Below are 14,606 nucleotides of genomic sequence, written 5' to 3'. Positions count from 1 at the left end.
TCACGTATTCGGGCACATTTTACCCCATATATCGCCCACGAGCCAGAGTCGGGGCCGTGTGGTGTCCGAAGATGCATACATCGCGTTATATACGATTGAATACGCACACGCCCGCCCACACCGCGCGACGCCCCATCATGGGCGCGACCGAGACCTCGGGCGATCGATTTAACCTCGTCGCCGCGAGCGAGGCGGCGACGCGAAACGCGCGCCCGATCGCGCGCGCGATCGCGCCCTTCGTGCGCGCGCACGCCGCGAGCGCGCGAGGGATGTTTGATTTTTATGAACTCGCGTGCGGTGACGGCGCGCACGCGGCGATGATCGCGCGCGAGCTCCAGGGGGCGGTGCGCGCGTACGACCCGAGTGATTTGACGTCTTCGCGGTTCGACGCGGTGCGAGCGAACGCGCGAGGGGCGGGGGTGGAGGATGTCGTGCGGGACGCGCGGACGACGGACGCGACGACGATGGCGGATGTCGTGGACGCGGAGGCGTACGATGGAATCGTGGTGGTGAATATGTGTCACATATCTTCGCGAAACGCGGTGCTCGGGATGTTTGCTGGGGCGAAGAAGGCGCTGCGGAGAGGTGGGTTGTTGTTCGCGTACGGGCCGTTTACGCGAGACGGCGGAAAGTTTAGCGGCCCGGGCGACGAGAAGTTTGACGCGAGCTTACGGTCGCGAGATCCGGTGAATTTCGGGTTGGTTGACGTGGAAACGTTCATGGACGTCGAAGCCGCGCGGTGTGGGCTGGTTCCGGACGAGGAACATCCCGTCGCGATGCCGGCGAACAATTTGCTGCTCGTGTATCGCAAGGCGTGACGTTCCGCGCCGCGATTTCGATTAGAATTGTTAGTACACTAATTCCAATTTCGCTACAACAGGCACGACACCGAGGCGGCGATGGATTTTCGTTGATCTTTCGACAGCTCCACGCGCGCGCCGCCGACCGTGATGGCGCCGGAGACGTCGTCGACGGAGCGCGGATCGTTCGGCGTCTCGACGACGACCGCGTCCGCCTCCAACTCGCGAAACATCCTAGAGGTGTCCTCTAACCCGACCACGCGCTTAATTCCGCGATTTTGCTCACCGTTCGAGCACACGTGAATCTTCAGCGACGCGTCGTCGTCGTAGAACGCCAACTCTCTAACGGCGACGCCCGGGACGACGCCGATGGGCGACGGCGTCCAAGCCTCAGTCTTGGACCACCTCGAGTCGCGTCGACGCTTGCGTCCGGTTCGAAGGCTCTCGCGAAGGTTCGCGATTTCAGCCGCGGCGTCGTCGGGGCAACTCGCCGCGTTCGCGCCGCCTTGGTGGATTCCGGCGAATTTCGACGCGTCGTCCTTGGAGACCCCAGCGAGCTTCCGTAACTCCTTCGTCGTCGATTTTGAAGACGCATTTCTGCACACGTCGTCGCCCAATCGCGCCATGGCGCGATTTAAGGCGCCCTGATAACACGAGGATTCGATCTCACCGCTCGCGGCGACGTCGAGCGCAGCGCGCAGTTCAAAGACGAAATCGTCCGCGACGCCCGTTCCAGAGCTCAAACACCTTTGAACGACGTCGTCCAGCGCGAGCGCGAAAAGATTCGGCCATTTCTGACACAATCTCACCAACGTCGGTCGCCAATCGCTCTCGCGAACGACACCGTCTTCGAAATCTTCCCCGCGCGCGTCGTCGTCGTCCTCGACGACTCGCAACCATCTTCGTCGACGACTTTCATCCTCGCCCTCGTCTGGCAAACATCCGGAGAACAAAGCCTCGGCGATGACGTGCGCGCTCCCTCGCGGACACGTGCTCGTCAGCGCCCCCATCGCCGCTCGTCTGCGCTCTCGGACACCCTTAAAATCACTCGGCGCGTCGCTCGCCGCGCGCGCGTCCGCGTCCGCGTCCTCGCTCTCGCTCTCGCTCGAGCTCGACACCGCCCCGCTCGCGTTTCGCCGCGACAGCGTCCTCGCCCACCCCTCACACAACCACATCTCTCGCGCGCACGATCGAATCCTCCGTTCGCTCTCATCGTACGCCCGCGCCTGTTCGTCCCAGTACCACCGCGCGCACCACTCGAGCGCCGCCCGCGCGCCGCGTCGCAACGCCCCCGCACTCGGCATCGTCCCGTGCGTCGCCTCGTGCCGAAGATCCACCAACGACCTCGGAATCTTCGCTTTCATCGCGAGCGTCGCCACCGGCGCCGCGTACCGTCCTTTCTGCCCCGGATCGACGACGCCGTTCACGAGTCGACACAGCGCCAGCGCCCGGGCGTGTCCGATCGCCGCCGCGTCCCCATCCCCGCGTTCTTCGTCGCGTTCGAGCGACAACAGCGTCGCCGTGACGTCCACGGCGCACGGGATCCGTCCCTTGACCCGCCAGGACGCGCACGCGTCGAGCGCGCGGTCGAACGCGCGCGATTCATTCGCCGCGATCGCGTCGCGCCGTGCATTCGCCGCGATCGCGCGCGCGACCTCGCGCGCGACCGCGCGCCACTCCTCCGCGGACGCCCAGGGCACCACCCGCGCGCTCATCGAGCGACGCGCGCGCCGGGCGAGCGCGCGACGCGCTGAGATGTGATTTCATCGAGTTCAGGCTTTTGTCTTGACGATGTTTCATTTTAAATTACACATCGTCGGCAATCACCGACGACGATCATCGCCCGCGTCGACCGCGCGACGCGCGCGCGGACGCGAACGCCTCGCCCGCGTCGCGCCGAAGACGACGCGGCCGACGACGCGGACGCGCGTGCGCGACGGCGCGACGACGGCGAACCCGTCGACGCGGTCGACGCATCGATCGATGCGCTTGGCGGTGCGCTTGGCGCTCGCGCGCGCGTCCGCGTCGTCTTCGGGGCGTCGCTCGAGCGTGATCGCGCGCGGGATCACGCGCGAGGTCTCGATGGGGGCGCGCGCGATGGGCGTGGGGGGTAGGATGAGGGATGTGAGAATCGCGCGACGGGCGCGAACGGCGCGGACGACGACGCGGACGGCGCGGATGACGACGCGGGCGTCCGTGGGCGCGGGCGCGGGTGAGCGCGTGGTGGACGTCGAGCTCGCGGCGGAGGCGAAGACGTCGTACCTGTCGTACGCGATGAGCGTCATCGTTGGACGCGCGCTGCCGGATGCGCGGGACGGGTTGAAACCGGTGCATCGGAGGATTCTGTTCGGCATGCACGAGCTCGGGTTGCGGAGCGATAAACCGCATAGGAAGTGCGCGCGCGTGGTCGGGGACGTGTTGGGGAAGTTTCATCCGCACGGTGATGGGGCGGTGTACGAGGCGTTGGTGCGGTTGGCGCAGGATTTTTCAATGTCGGCGCCGTTGGTGGACGGACACGGGAATTTTGGGTCGTTGGACGATGATCCGCCGGCGGCGATGCGATACACGGAGTGTCGGTTGAATAAGGTGAGCGAGAAGGCGTTGTTGGCGGACATCGCGAGCGAGTGCGTGGGGTTCACGGAGACGTTCGACGGGAGTCAGACGGAGCCCGAGGTGCTCCCGGCGCGCGTGCCGAATCTGTTGATCAACGGCTCGAGCGGTATCGCGGTCGCGGTGGCGACGAACATGGCGCCGCATAATCTCGGTGAGGCCGTGGACGCGATGTGCGCGCTGGCGAAGAATCCGGATAGCTCTCTGGACGATCTCATGGCACACCTCCCGGGGCCGGATTTCCCCACGGGTGGCGTCGTCACGAATAAGAGCTCGATGAAGGACATCTACGAAACGGGCAAGGGCAAGGTGACGCTTCGAGGACGGGCGACGATCGAGACCGCGACCGCGTCGCGAGGGACGATGGAGAAGGCGGTGATCGTCATCAGCGAGATTCCGTATCAGACGAACAAGGCGAGTCTGGTTGAACAAATCGCCGACCACGTCAACTCCAGAACCATCGAGGGCGTGAGCGACATTCGCGACGAGAGCGATCGCGACGGCATGCGCGTTGTGATCGAGATCAAACGCGGACACGATGCTTCGACTGTCTTGGCGGAGCTCTACAAGAAGACGAGGCTGGAAGTGAACTACAACGTGAATAACGTTGCGCTCGTCGGGAACAAGCCGACGGTGATGCCGCTTCGAGACATGCTCGACGAATTCATCAAGTTTCGCGTGGACACGATCGAGCGTCGTACGAGGTTCATGCTCGGCAAGGCGCAAGATCGAAAGCATCTCGTCGAGGGATTCGCCTTCGTCCTCACCGACGCCGACGGCGTGGTGAAAATAATCAGAGGCTCCAAGGATGGTCCATCCGCGGCGAAAAAGTTGCGCGAGAAGCACGGGTTGTCTGAGATCCAATCGGACGCCATTCTCGCCATGCCGCTGCGTCGCTTGACCGGACTCGAGGCTGATAAGCTCGACGCTGAGTTGAAAGATTTGAACGGACAGATAGAATACTACCAAGGCTTGTTGAACGATAAATCCAAGGTGATTGACGTGCTCATTCAGGAGGCGCAGGAGGCCAAGACGGCGTTCGCGCGAGAGAGACGAACGACGCTCGAACAAACGGGCCCGTCGGACGGCGTCATCGAGGACGAGGGTCCGCCAAAAGATAACATTATCACGCTCTCCGAGCGCGGGTACGTCAAGCGCGTGTGTCCGACCAACTTTGGAGCGCAAGCTCGAGGGACGAGAGGCAAGCGCATGAGCAAGCTCCGCGCCAACGACGAGCTCTCCACGGCGATGCACTGCATGGACACCGATCAAATTTTGTTCTTCTCCGATCGCGGTCGAGTTCAAAAGGTGTCGGCGAAGATGATTCCGGAGTCGGACCTCAAAACCATCGGCGTACCGGTGACGAACCTGGTGACGTCGTTTGCCAAGCGAAACCAAAAAGTAACCGCCATGTTGGCCACGAGTGCCAAATCCGACGAGGTGTCGGACGACCAGGTCGTCGTCATGCTCACAGAACAGGGTAGAATCGCCGTCGCTTCCGCGGCGTGGATGTTAGGGAACAGAGGCAAGCGAGCGATCAAGCTCGAGAAGGGTGACAGATTGAAGCAGGTGATGTACGCGCGCACTTCGGACCACGTCTTCATCTCGGGATCTGCCAGGGACGCAAAGGCGCGAGCGATGCTACTTCACTGTAAAGTGAGTGACTTCCGCGTAGTCAAGGCGGCGATCAGACCGGTGGTAGGGATCAAGTTCTTGAACGACGTCCCGAAGACGAGCGACGACACGAGCGTCGTCGGCGACGACGAAGACGCCGACGATGATGCTGACGACGGCGGCGACGAGATGTTACCCGCGAGAACCGCCGGTATGGTCATCGTCTCCGCCGAACGTATGGCGAACGCGAGCGAAGAGGGCGGACCGTACATCTCATTTATCACCGAAAAAGGCGTCGGTAAGGTTGTGCCCGCCAACGCGTACCGCCTGCTCCGCAAGGCGCGCGCCGGCGTCATGTGCATGAAGTTCAAAAAGAACGAACAAGACGCCCTGTCCACGATCACGCTGATCGATCGCCTGGGCGACGACGTCGCCGACGAAGTCTTACTCAGCACCACGAACGGGATCTCGAACAGAATATCCGTCAACGACCTCCCCAGACGCTCCACCACCGACTCCCTCGGCGCCGTCGTCATCAAGCTCGACGACGGCGACCTCCTCAAATCCGCCAACCTCCTCCCCGCCGACATCGGCAAGGAGCTCGATTAGGCTTAACTTAGCTTTACATGAATTATCCCGCTCGCGGTTCAAATATCACGCCCTCCGTTCCTCTCTTCGCTCGTCACACGCGTGCGATGCGTTCGCGTCGCGCCAAAGAGCCCGAGTCACTTGCGCCGCCGCCGCCACGTCGAAATGCAAAAAAAAACAACGCCGCGTCCCCACTCCCCGACGCGCCTCACCATGGACGCCGCGATGGAGAGTAAGATGGAGATTAAACGCGCGAAAACCAACGCCGGGAAGCGCGCGCTGCTCGCCCGCGCGCCCAAAAAGGTTGAAAAGGCTGGCAAGACGACGCTCTTCCTGCACGGGCAAAACTCGAGTCAAATCCTGAAGGAATTACTGAGCGATTTAGCGTCGATGAAGACGTTGGAGGCGAGGAAGATGACGCGGAAGAACCCAGGGGTGCGACCGTTCGAGGGAGGGGGGGAGACGTCGTTGGAATTCTTCGCGAGAAAGGCGGACGCGAGCGCGTACGTCTTGGGGACGCATCAGAAAAAACGACCGCACTGCGTGACCCTCGGAAGATTCTTCGAGTATCGATTGTTCGATCAGATTGAGGTGTTGGTGACGGATTTTAAATCCATGCGAGCGTTTAAGGGGGCGGGGAAGGGGGCGGTGGCCGGGAGCAAGCCGTGCATTTGTTTCTTGGGCGAGGAGTTTGATTCAGACGACGGATTAAAGTTATTCAAAAACGTCTTGAGCGACGTGTTTCGCGGACGCGTCGTGGATCGAATCAACCTGAAAGGGATCGATCGAGCGATTGTGTGCACGTCAGTGCCGCAACCTGGGAGAAAGCCGAGCGTGATGTTTCGTCAGTACGCCATCAAGTATAAGAAATCCGGTACGCGTCTGCCGTTGATTGCGCTCGAGGAGATGGGTCCGTCGTTCGATTTCACGGTCGGTCGACACAGAGAGGCCCCGCCTGATCTCAAGCGTGAGGCCTACCAAAAGGCACGCGTGACGAAGAAGCAAAAGAACGTCTCCATGGATAACGTCGAGGGTAAGGTTGGTCGCCTGTACGTCGAAAAGCAAGTCGGATTGGAGAAGCTCGGCCAACACAAGATGAAGGGTCTGAAGCGCGAGCGCAGGACGAACGCCGAGGAAAAGAAGAAAAAGTCAAAATCGGGCGAGAAGGAGTGAGCGGAACGATCGGACATTTTGTTGTGACGGTATACGAGAAGATTTAGAGAGAAAATCCGTCGACGCGTCTCGTTCGCGGCTCCGAAATTCCACGCCCCCGCGCGTCCCGCATTCACTCGCGCGCGTCCGTCCCCGCGACTCGATCACTCGTTCGATCGACCCCGCGCATCGGTTACATCACGCGTGAGGCTCCATGAAACCCGTCATCGTCGTCGTGTGCGCCATCGCCGGCGCCGTTGCGCTCGCGCGCAACACCAAAGGCTCCCCGAGCGGCGCGATCAAACCCAAGAAGACCAAAGTCGTGCTCGATCCCGCCCCGACGTCCTTCGTCAAGAACGACGTCTTACCCTTCGTGCGCGTGAAGAGCGTTGGGGTGGATCTGGATGAGAAGAACCGCATCGACGTGTGGTTGTTCGCGGCGCGGGACGAGGTGAACATGTTCGGCGACGCGCGCGGGACGAAATACGAGCACGACACGCCGCTGTCAAACGGCTCGGGTGGCGTGAAAAATAACAAGTACGAGTACATCTTGATGCGAAATCCCGATCGGCCGTGGAACAAGGTGCGCAGATTTCCAAAGCACTGGGGGAAAAAGCCGGATGCGGAGACGAGAGACTACGTGAAGCTTCCGGAAGACTACGGATTCGGATCGAGCACGCTGCGGAAGTGGATCGAGGAGAACATCGCGAGGGACGAAGAGACGAAGTTGAAGGCTGAGGAGGAGGCCGGGAGCCGAACGGCGAGCCCGATGACGAGCCCGATGGCGAGTCCGAGTCCCGCCGACTGAATAAACGTGTTGTGATTTTACATCGCCGCGCGAGCGCGCATTCGAGACTGGTAAAAGCGCGCACTCGTCTCACTCGTCCTCGGAAAAGAAATCGAACAGCGATCCACCGCCATCGCCGTATCCATCGTCCATCGCGTCGTCGTCCAACTCGCCGCTCTCGAACGGATTCGCCGGCGGCGCGGTGTTCTCCGCCCCCCCCCCGCTCATCGACGATCCACCGCCCCACGACGACCCACCGAACAACCCACCGATCGCTCGGTGTCCCATGGACGATCCCATCCCCCACGCCGCCCCTTGCGCCATCATCGACCCAAATCCGCCCGCGATCCCGCCGACCCCGTCGCGTTCGTACCGCGCCGGCGGCGGCGCCCGATCGCTCGCCATCGGCGCCGGCATCGTCGGGTCAACCACACTGTACGTCTTCGGTCGCGCCGCGTCCACGTCCGTGGTCTCGTCCGTCTCGACGTTCCACCAGTACGTCTTTCCCGTGCGCGCGTCCGTCACCGCTTCCCAACACGCGCTCTCTCGGCTCACGTTCGCCGGCGGCGGCGGGCGTCGCGTCCCGTACGCGCGCGCGCCGTGCCCGTGCGCGTGCGCGTGCGCGCGCGTCGTGCCTTCGCGCGCGAGAGCGAGCGAGCGAGCGAGCGAACGCGCGATGCGCCGCATTGCTCGGCACCGCACGAATGCGCTCGGACGCGCTGCGACGGGACGGAAACGCGCTCCTGCGCGATGGAAACCTCGTCGACGCGCGAGAGAAGTACCGATCGGCGCTCGCGGCGGCGACGGATGACCGCGAGCGGGCGTTGGCGGTGGGGAATGAAGCGGTGGTGGCGATCGCGCTGGGCGATGACGCGACGGCGACGACGCTGTGCGCGCGCGCGTGGTCGTACGACGAGGGATACGCGCGGGCGACGACGCGGTTGGAGGCGCTGTTGACCTCGGGGCGGGGATCGTTCGAGGACGCGATCGAGGGGGCGGGAGAAAAGGGGCGCGCGTTGGAGATCGCGAAGCGGGCGCGCGACGCCGGGAACGAAGCGTTTCGAGCGGGCGAGTACGAAAAGGCGATGCAGGCGTACGGGGAGGGGTTGGAGACGTGCGCGGGCGTTCCGGGGGCGGGAATATTGTTTTCGAATCGCGCGGCGTGTAAGATGCGCGTGGGTGACGCGTCGGGGGCGTTGGCGGACGCGGAGGCGGCGTTGGCGCGGGACGAGAGCTTCGTAAAGGCGAAGATGCGTAAGGCGGCGGCGTTGATGACGCTCGGGCGACATCGAGAGGCGGATGCGGTGTACGATGCGTTGGTGTTTGAACTTCCCGGGGATGAAGACTTGGTGCGGAGTGCGAACGAGGCGAGACGGGCGCTCGGGAAGAGCGAGCGCAAAGCGGGCGCGCGGAACGTCGAGGAGTGGAGCGAGTATCAAGCGCTCGTTCGGGGGGCGAAATTGGTGTTCGTAGACTTCACGGCGACGTGGTGCGGGCCGTGTAAGATGATTGGACCGACGTTCGTGAGCCTTTCGACGAAGTTTCCGCGAGCGCATTTCATCAAGGTCGACGTGGACGCGGCGCAGGAAATCGCGGGGCAGGAGCGCGTGAGTTCCATGCCGACATTCGCGGTGTACATGGATGGAAATAAAGTGGAAACTTTCAGTGGAGCGGACGCGAATAGGTTGACGCAGATGGTATCGAAGCATTACGCGAACGCGCGTTTCAGATGAACAAATAGGCGCCTCGACGATATTAATTTTACTACAATGGACGCGTCTCGTGCATCTAATAACGTTTCCCTATCAGCGACGCGTCGACGTACTTGAACCTATACAAGTCTCGATCGAGCTCGACGACGACGCGGTACTGTCGCTCGGGGTCGCCCAAATTCTTCGGTAGAGGCATTCGGATGACCGCCTTGAACACCTTGCTGAGGGTGATTTTGTTCGCCTCTTCGATTGCCTTTGCCTGCTCCTCGGCGGGAAAATCTCTCGGCGGCCAGTCGCACGCCGCCACGTCAGCAGGGACGTCTGGCCCTAACACGCTGTCTCGAACCAGTTCGGTCCCGTCCACGCCGGTGCCGTCGCCTTCGTCTTGAGAGTCCTCGTCCGTCATCTCGACCACACCCCACGTGTACGTGTTATTTGACCGCTTCACCGCCACGTACTCCCCGACATCGAACTTATTATCGCGAGAGAAAAAGAATCTATGCATTGTGCTCCCGATCCAACCGTTTCCTAATCGCCTTCCCGTGATCTCTTTCCCGAGCACGATGTCCCTACGCGCCAACTCGGCGACGTCCATCTGTCGTCCGTCTCGCATCGTACGACTCGCCAGAACGCTCCTCGGCGGTGGTGGCTCATCCGCGTCCGCCAGCGCCCCCAAAATCGTCGTCGGTAACTCCGTCACCCGTCGTTGCAACAACCCAGCCTCGGTCAAGATGTTCGACGTCGTCGTCCCGATCGTGTTCGCCTGCTCTAAGAAATCATCCACCTTTTCGCACGTTCCGTCGATGTTCCGCGTGCACCGATCGACGCTCGCGCACGAGTTCTCGATCGCGTTCGCGCAGTTCCGCACCGATCTCGACGCGATCGTCACCTCTCGGCACACTCTTACGAGCTCCCTGAACGTCAACAGGCAACTTACCAACAATCCGAACAACGAAACCGTGAGCGCGCCCAACACGAAGACCACCGCGCCGGGCGGGACCACGGCGCCGACCACGGCGCCGTACGTCTCCCACGTGTGCGCGTGCGACGTTGGACGCGGAGGTGCTTGGTGTGCGGCCGTTCTGGCGCGAAGGACGACGCGCGCGCGTCCATGGACGCCTCGCGTCGGAGCGATTCGTGGATGAATTTCGTTCCAGTGTGTCCGAGTCAGCAAAGGAATTCGTGCGCGCGGGCGTCCGTGTGAACGCGCGCGCGGCGTCGCGCGCGGTCGAGAGACGGTGAACGCGCGCATGGTGCGCCGCGCACGTCGCGCGCGAGCGCGCGCGCGCGCGCAGAGTGTGGTGGAGACGAGGTTGTGCGTCGGAGGGTGGTCGTTTTTGTTTGGATTTTAAGGACGCGGCGGAGCGGGACGGGACTTTGGTTTGATTTCGGCGACGCGCGAGGACGATCGTGGACGCGAGGATCGCTGACGTCGATGAAACCGCTAACGACTAGATGAGAAGAGGGCTAGTTCTCGGGCGCCGGAGATCGTCCGCGTCGTTTCTGTTTTTCTTCCACGAGCTCGGCGATGCGAGACTCGCGGCTTTGGTAGACCAGCGTGCGCATGCGCTCGATTAAATCGGGCTCAGAGTTTCGCGCGCGCGCCTCCACGGCGTTTGATCGCGCTTTGTCGCACACGTCTCTGTCCCACGGCGCGATCTTCTCGTACGTGACGAGTCTACGACCCCATAGATTGTTGAAGGTTTCGAGCGAGTGCCATCGAAGGCGAAGGAGCGGGTGCGTCGGGAGGTCTCGGATCTCTCGTTCGGCCTCGGCGATCGAACCCGGAAGAAAGAACACGAGCTTCCCGCCGACGGACAGAAAGCGCGCGGCGAGATCGAGCAAGTCGTCGCACATTTCCCCGAAAGGGTACGGGGCGGTGCTCGGGATGTGTCCCTCCTTCAATTCCTCCGGGATGCTGTAGTCCTCGGGCAACGGCTTGCGACCGCCGCTCTTGCGACCGCCCGCTCGAACGCCGTACGGTGGGTCGGCGACGATACCTTGTAAATACCCCTCCAAACCGTGCGCCCTCGTGGGTAACGCGTGCAAGTCTCCGTGAATCAGCACTGGCGGCGGTAAGCCGTACTGCGCGAAATTCGACCACACGTCGACGGTCGACCCATCCTCCGCTTTCATCATGAACTTTCCTTGATTCTTCATTTTCGCCGCCTTGCCGTGCTTAATGACTCGCGGGTCGATGTCTAATCCCATGGTCAGCGCGCCGTAGTGCGCGGCGGCGACGAGCATCGATCCCGTGCCGCAAAACGGATCCATCACGACGCCGCCGGGACGCGCCTGGGCCATGTTTGCCATTAACAGCGCCACCTCCGCGTCCATCGACGTCGGGCCGACGTACTGCCGCCCCGGAAGCTCATACTTTTTGATCATCGATCGATCGCCCCGCCCGACTAACCTACCGAAGAAGACGCGTCGCTCTCTCGTTCCCTCCTCTCCAGCGACGCTACTCACCGCGCTCCAAAACACGTTGTCAACCTCACCCTTCAACCGCGCCTTTCCCTCGAACGGAATCTGCAACGCATCCAATCGCGATTTTAACTGGTTTCTTCCGCCCTGGATCCCAAAATCCTCCACCTCCACTCGAAATGTCGTTCCCTCTCGTAGAAACGGCGTCTTTCTCTCGGCGTCGTAGCGCTCCACCGCCCGCGCGCACTCTGCGTCATCATTCCCGGACCCCCACTCCTCCACGATCCCTCGCACTAACAGCGCGCGTTTCGCGATCGCTCGCGCGACGTCTTCGCTCGGGAGATCGACGTACCAGAACGGCGTCTCTCTTCGCTCGCCGACGGTTTCGTCCCGCGTCGCGCGCCGCCACTCCAGCGCCTCGGCGGAGCATCCACACGTCTCCGCCACGCTTTCGAACTCCGCGCGTCTGTGGACCCGCGCGCGTGGGCGTACGCGTCAGTCATCGTTCCGAGGGGTCGCACCGGGCGCGCGCGCGGCGAGCGAGGCGCGCGGCGCGTCGCCGCCGGCGGGACAAAAAGTGCACGGCGCGACGGCGTTCGATCGATGACGACGCGACGACGGACCTGAAGTCGACGTGGCGGTGCACAAAGTACACCAAGAATCGCATGGTGTGCGTCCACGTCGACGCCCGTCGGTGTACGAGCGGGACGCGGCGCGCGAGGGGCGAAGTGACGCCGCGGGCGACGCGCGCGGCGGGACAGTCATCGACGAAACATCGGAAGGACGTCTCGAGCGAGACGCGCGGCGTGGGCGTACCCGCCGGGGGTGATGGGCATGACGTGAACGCCGGCGACGTGATCTAGGGAGGCGGCGTGCGTCGTCGCGAGCTCGAAGCGCTCGAACGTCCAATCGTCGAAGCGCTCGGGCGACATCGAAGCCGCGTTCGCGGCGTACTCATCGCGCAGCGCTCGAGCGTCCGCGTCGGCGTCACCGTCGACGTCGGTGAGCTTGAACCAAAGTTCTAACCCTCGAACGTCGCGAATCGGCGCGACGCCGAGGATGAGGCCTTTCGCCGCGCCGCTCTCGCGCGCGCTCTCGCCTAATCCGTCAAACGCGCCGAGACGCTCGCACGCCTCCCACCACCTCTCAAACCGCCCGAGCAACAGCGCGGGCTGGGTGATGATCCCATCCGCCCCGCTCTCGCGCTTCCGCATCACCCGCTCGGCCTCCGTCGCGCCCAACATTGGATTCGCCGCCGCCAAGAGCGTCGTCTCTCGCGGCAGCGTCCCGCGCGCCCGCGCCTCTCGCAATCGCCCCAACACCTCCGCGCTCGAATCTATCGCCCCACCGTCACCGCTCACGCACAAAATCGACGGATTTGTCCCACCCATCGCCACTAGCGCGATCGCTCGCGCCACCGCCTCCGTCGTCCCGCCGCTCGCCGACGTCGACGTCGTCCGCGTCGTCCCGTCCCGCGCCCTCCACCGATCCCGATCCCCCGCCCCGTGCTCGGCGTCCCGGCGACGGAGATCCGGGACGACGACGCCGTCGAACGCGTCGGCGTGGACGATCTCGCGCGCCGCCCAAGGGGCGTCTTCGATGGACAATCGCAACGCCCTCGACACATTCGCCGCCCGTCTCGCCCCCGTCGCCGCGCGCGCGCCGTCGCTCGGTCCACCGCGCGCGCGCGAATGTGCGGGCGTCGTCCACGAAGCGCGTCGACGCGCGGCGTGGACGAGCGCGCGCGGGAGAGGTGCGAACATCGCGACGCGATGTGCGCACCGCACATTCGCGCGCGTCGGCGCCGTACCTCGCCCCCGGCGCCGGCGCGCCCGTCGATGGTGCCCGTGACGTTCGTGCGCGCGTGCTTCGCGTCTCGCGCGCGGGCGTCGACGACGGGGGCGACGCGATGGAACGATGGATGTGAATCATCATTTCAACGCAACGCATCGATGCAATCATGGAAACGGACGACGACGATCGCGCGCGCGAACGAGGGCGCGCGCGAGCGCGAGCGTGGGACGTGGGACCGGCATTACGACGAGATCGCCGTGCACCGGGCGATGTGGGGGACGATCGAGCTGCCGAGGGCGTTGAACGCGCAGCGGCGGTGGTTGGCGCGGCAACGCGGTCGGGCGCGGCGGGGCGAACTGAGCGACGAGCGCGTGGCGCGGTTGGAGGCGCTGGGGGTGACGTTTGAGTTGCGAAAAGAGGTTCGAGCGAAAGGGGGGCGAGTGAGCTTCGAAGAGCGCGTGCGGGAGCTCGCGAGAGCGCGCGCGGGGGGGACGGAACGGGACGCGGCGCTGTCGAAATGGGTGAGTCATCAGGTGGCGGCGCATCGAGACGGAACGCTGTCGGAGGAACGGTACGAGACGCTGCGGGATTTAGGGGTGGATTTTGATGTCGAGGAACGCGCGGTTCGACGGTGGGATGAACGATTGGCCGCGCTCGAGGCGCACGTGCGGCTTCGCGGAGACTGTCGCCCGGGCGAAGACGCCGAGGATGGATTGTATTTTTGGTTATTGGATCAACGACGGGCGAAGCGAGACGGGAGATTGTCGCCCGAGCGCGTCGAGGCGCTCGAGGCGCTTGGTGTGGAGTGGGACGTGGCGACGCGCGTGCACACCAAGTGGGAGGATCGTCTCGAGGAGACGCGCGCGTTTTATCAGGCGAACAAACGTCTCCCGAGGTCCAGCGAGGACGCGACGCTGTATCAGTGGATACGTCGACAGCGAAGGTTACTGCGCGACGGATCGCTCGAGATGGAGCGTGAGCGAGCGCTCGACGAGGCGTACGGCGAGGAGTGGCGAGTGAAACCGAGCGAGAGCGAGGTTGACTGATTACATTACGGCTGCGCGAATCTATCGGCGCCGAATCGAAGCGACGAGCCTCCCGCGTCGCTTCCAGCCATCTCCACGT

At 63.5% G+C, this 14,606-nt stretch overlaps 11 protein-coding genes across 11 annotated transcripts; 6 read left to right on the top strand and 5 right to left on the bottom strand.

Annotated features, from left to right (window-relative positions):
• Nucleotides 1-71: 71 nt before the first annotated feature.
• Nucleotides 72-818, top strand: OT_ostta17g01630 (Protein of unknown function DUF938; the record flags this gene model as incomplete). The annotated part of the gene is made up of 1 exon (XM_003083885.2): nt 72-818. One exon carries the CDS (start codon nt 72-74, stop codon nt 816-818), a length of 747 nt encoding a protein of 248 aa, XP_003083933.2.
• A 53-nt stretch (nt 819-871) lies between these two features.
• Nucleotides 872-2,515, bottom strand: OT_ostta17g01620 (Las1-like; the record flags this gene model as incomplete). Its single annotated transcript, XM_022984486.1, has 1 exon — nt 872-2,515. The coding sequence occupies one exon, from the start codon at nt 2,513-2,515 to the stop codon at nt 872-874; it is 1,644 nt and encodes a 547-aa protein (XP_022840471.1).
• Nucleotides 2,516-2,897: 382 nt separating this feature from the next.
• On the top strand, nt 2,898-5,633 carry OT_ostta17g01610 (DNA gyrase/topoisomerase IV, subunit A,C-terminal beta-pinwheel; the record flags this gene model as incomplete). Its single annotated transcript, XM_022984481.1, has 1 exon — nt 2,898-5,633. The coding sequence occupies one exon, from the start codon at nt 2,898-2,900 to the stop codon at nt 5,631-5,633; it is 2,736 nt and encodes a 911-aa protein (XP_022840470.1).
• A 192-nt stretch (nt 5,634-5,825) lies between these two features.
• On the top strand, nt 5,826-6,785 carry OT_ostta17g01600 (Brix domain; the record flags this gene model as incomplete). The annotated part of the gene is made up of 1 exon (XM_022984477.1): nt 5,826-6,785. One exon carries the CDS (start codon nt 5,826-5,828, stop codon nt 6,783-6,785), a length of 960 nt encoding a protein of 319 aa, XP_022840469.1.
• A 193-nt stretch (nt 6,786-6,978) lies between these two features.
• OT_ostta17g01590 (unnamed product) lies at nt 6,979-7,572 on the top strand (the record flags this gene model as incomplete). The annotated part of the gene is made up of 1 exon (XM_003083881.1): nt 6,979-7,572. The coding sequence occupies one exon, from the start codon at nt 6,979-6,981 to the stop codon at nt 7,570-7,572; it is 594 nt and encodes a 197-aa protein (XP_003083929.1).
• A 69-nt stretch (nt 7,573-7,641) lies between these two features.
• Nucleotides 7,642-8,238, bottom strand: OT_ostta17g01580 (unnamed product; the record flags this gene model as incomplete). Its single annotated transcript, XM_022984471.1, has 1 exon — nt 7,642-8,238. The coding sequence occupies one exon, from the start codon at nt 8,236-8,238 to the stop codon at nt 7,642-7,644; it is 597 nt and encodes a 198-aa protein (XP_022840468.1).
• Nucleotides 8,239-8,255: 17 nt separating this feature from the next.
• On the top strand, nt 8,256-9,284 carry OT_ostta17g01570 (Thioredoxin-like fold; the record flags this gene model as incomplete). Its single annotated transcript, XM_022984464.1, has 1 exon — nt 8,256-9,284. The coding sequence occupies one exon, from the start codon at nt 8,256-8,258 to the stop codon at nt 9,282-9,284; it is 1,029 nt and encodes a 342-aa protein (XP_022840467.1).
• A 55-nt stretch (nt 9,285-9,339) lies between these two features.
• Nucleotides 9,340-10,515, bottom strand: OT_ostta17g01560 (unnamed product; the record flags this gene model as incomplete). Its single annotated transcript, XM_022984459.1, has 1 exon — nt 9,340-10,515. The coding sequence occupies one exon, from the start codon at nt 10,513-10,515 to the stop codon at nt 9,340-9,342; it is 1,176 nt and encodes a 391-aa protein (XP_022840466.1).
• Nucleotides 10,516-10,730: 215 nt separating this feature from the next.
• On the bottom strand, nt 10,731-12,354 carry OT_ostta17g01550 (DNA methylase, N-6 adenine-specific, conserved site; the record flags this gene model as incomplete). Its single annotated transcript, XM_022984454.1, has 2 exons — nt 10,731-12,153; nt 12,311-12,354. 2 exons carry the CDS (start codon nt 12,352-12,354, stop codon nt 10,731-10,733), a joined length of 1,467 nt encoding a protein of 488 aa, XP_022840465.1.
• A 94-nt stretch (nt 12,355-12,448) lies between these two features.
• OT_ostta17g01540 (unnamed product) lies at nt 12,449-13,450 on the bottom strand (the record flags this gene model as incomplete). The annotated part of the gene is made up of 1 exon (XM_022984450.1): nt 12,449-13,450. The coding sequence occupies one exon, from the start codon at nt 13,448-13,450 to the stop codon at nt 12,449-12,451; it is 1,002 nt and encodes a 333-aa protein (XP_022840464.1).
• Nucleotides 13,451-13,525: 75 nt separating this feature from the next.
• Nucleotides 13,526-14,527, top strand: OT_ostta17g01530 (Helicase-associated; the record flags this gene model as incomplete). Its single annotated transcript, XM_022984446.1, has 1 exon — nt 13,526-14,527. One exon carries the CDS (start codon nt 13,526-13,528, stop codon nt 14,525-14,527), a length of 1,002 nt encoding a protein of 333 aa, XP_022840463.1.
• Between the last annotated feature and the right edge of the window lie 79 nt (nt 14,528-14,606).

Source organism: Ostreococcus tauri (genome assembly GCF_000214015.3).
Source record: "Ostreococcus tauri WGS project CAID00000000 data, contig chromosome 17, whole genome shotgun sequence".
Taxonomy (NCBI): Eukaryota; Viridiplantae; Chlorophyta; class Mamiellophyceae; order Mamiellales; family Bathycoccaceae; genus Ostreococcus; species Ostreococcus tauri.
Note: the sequence above shows the minus strand (reverse complement) of the source record. Positions and strands in the feature narration are given on the sequence as shown.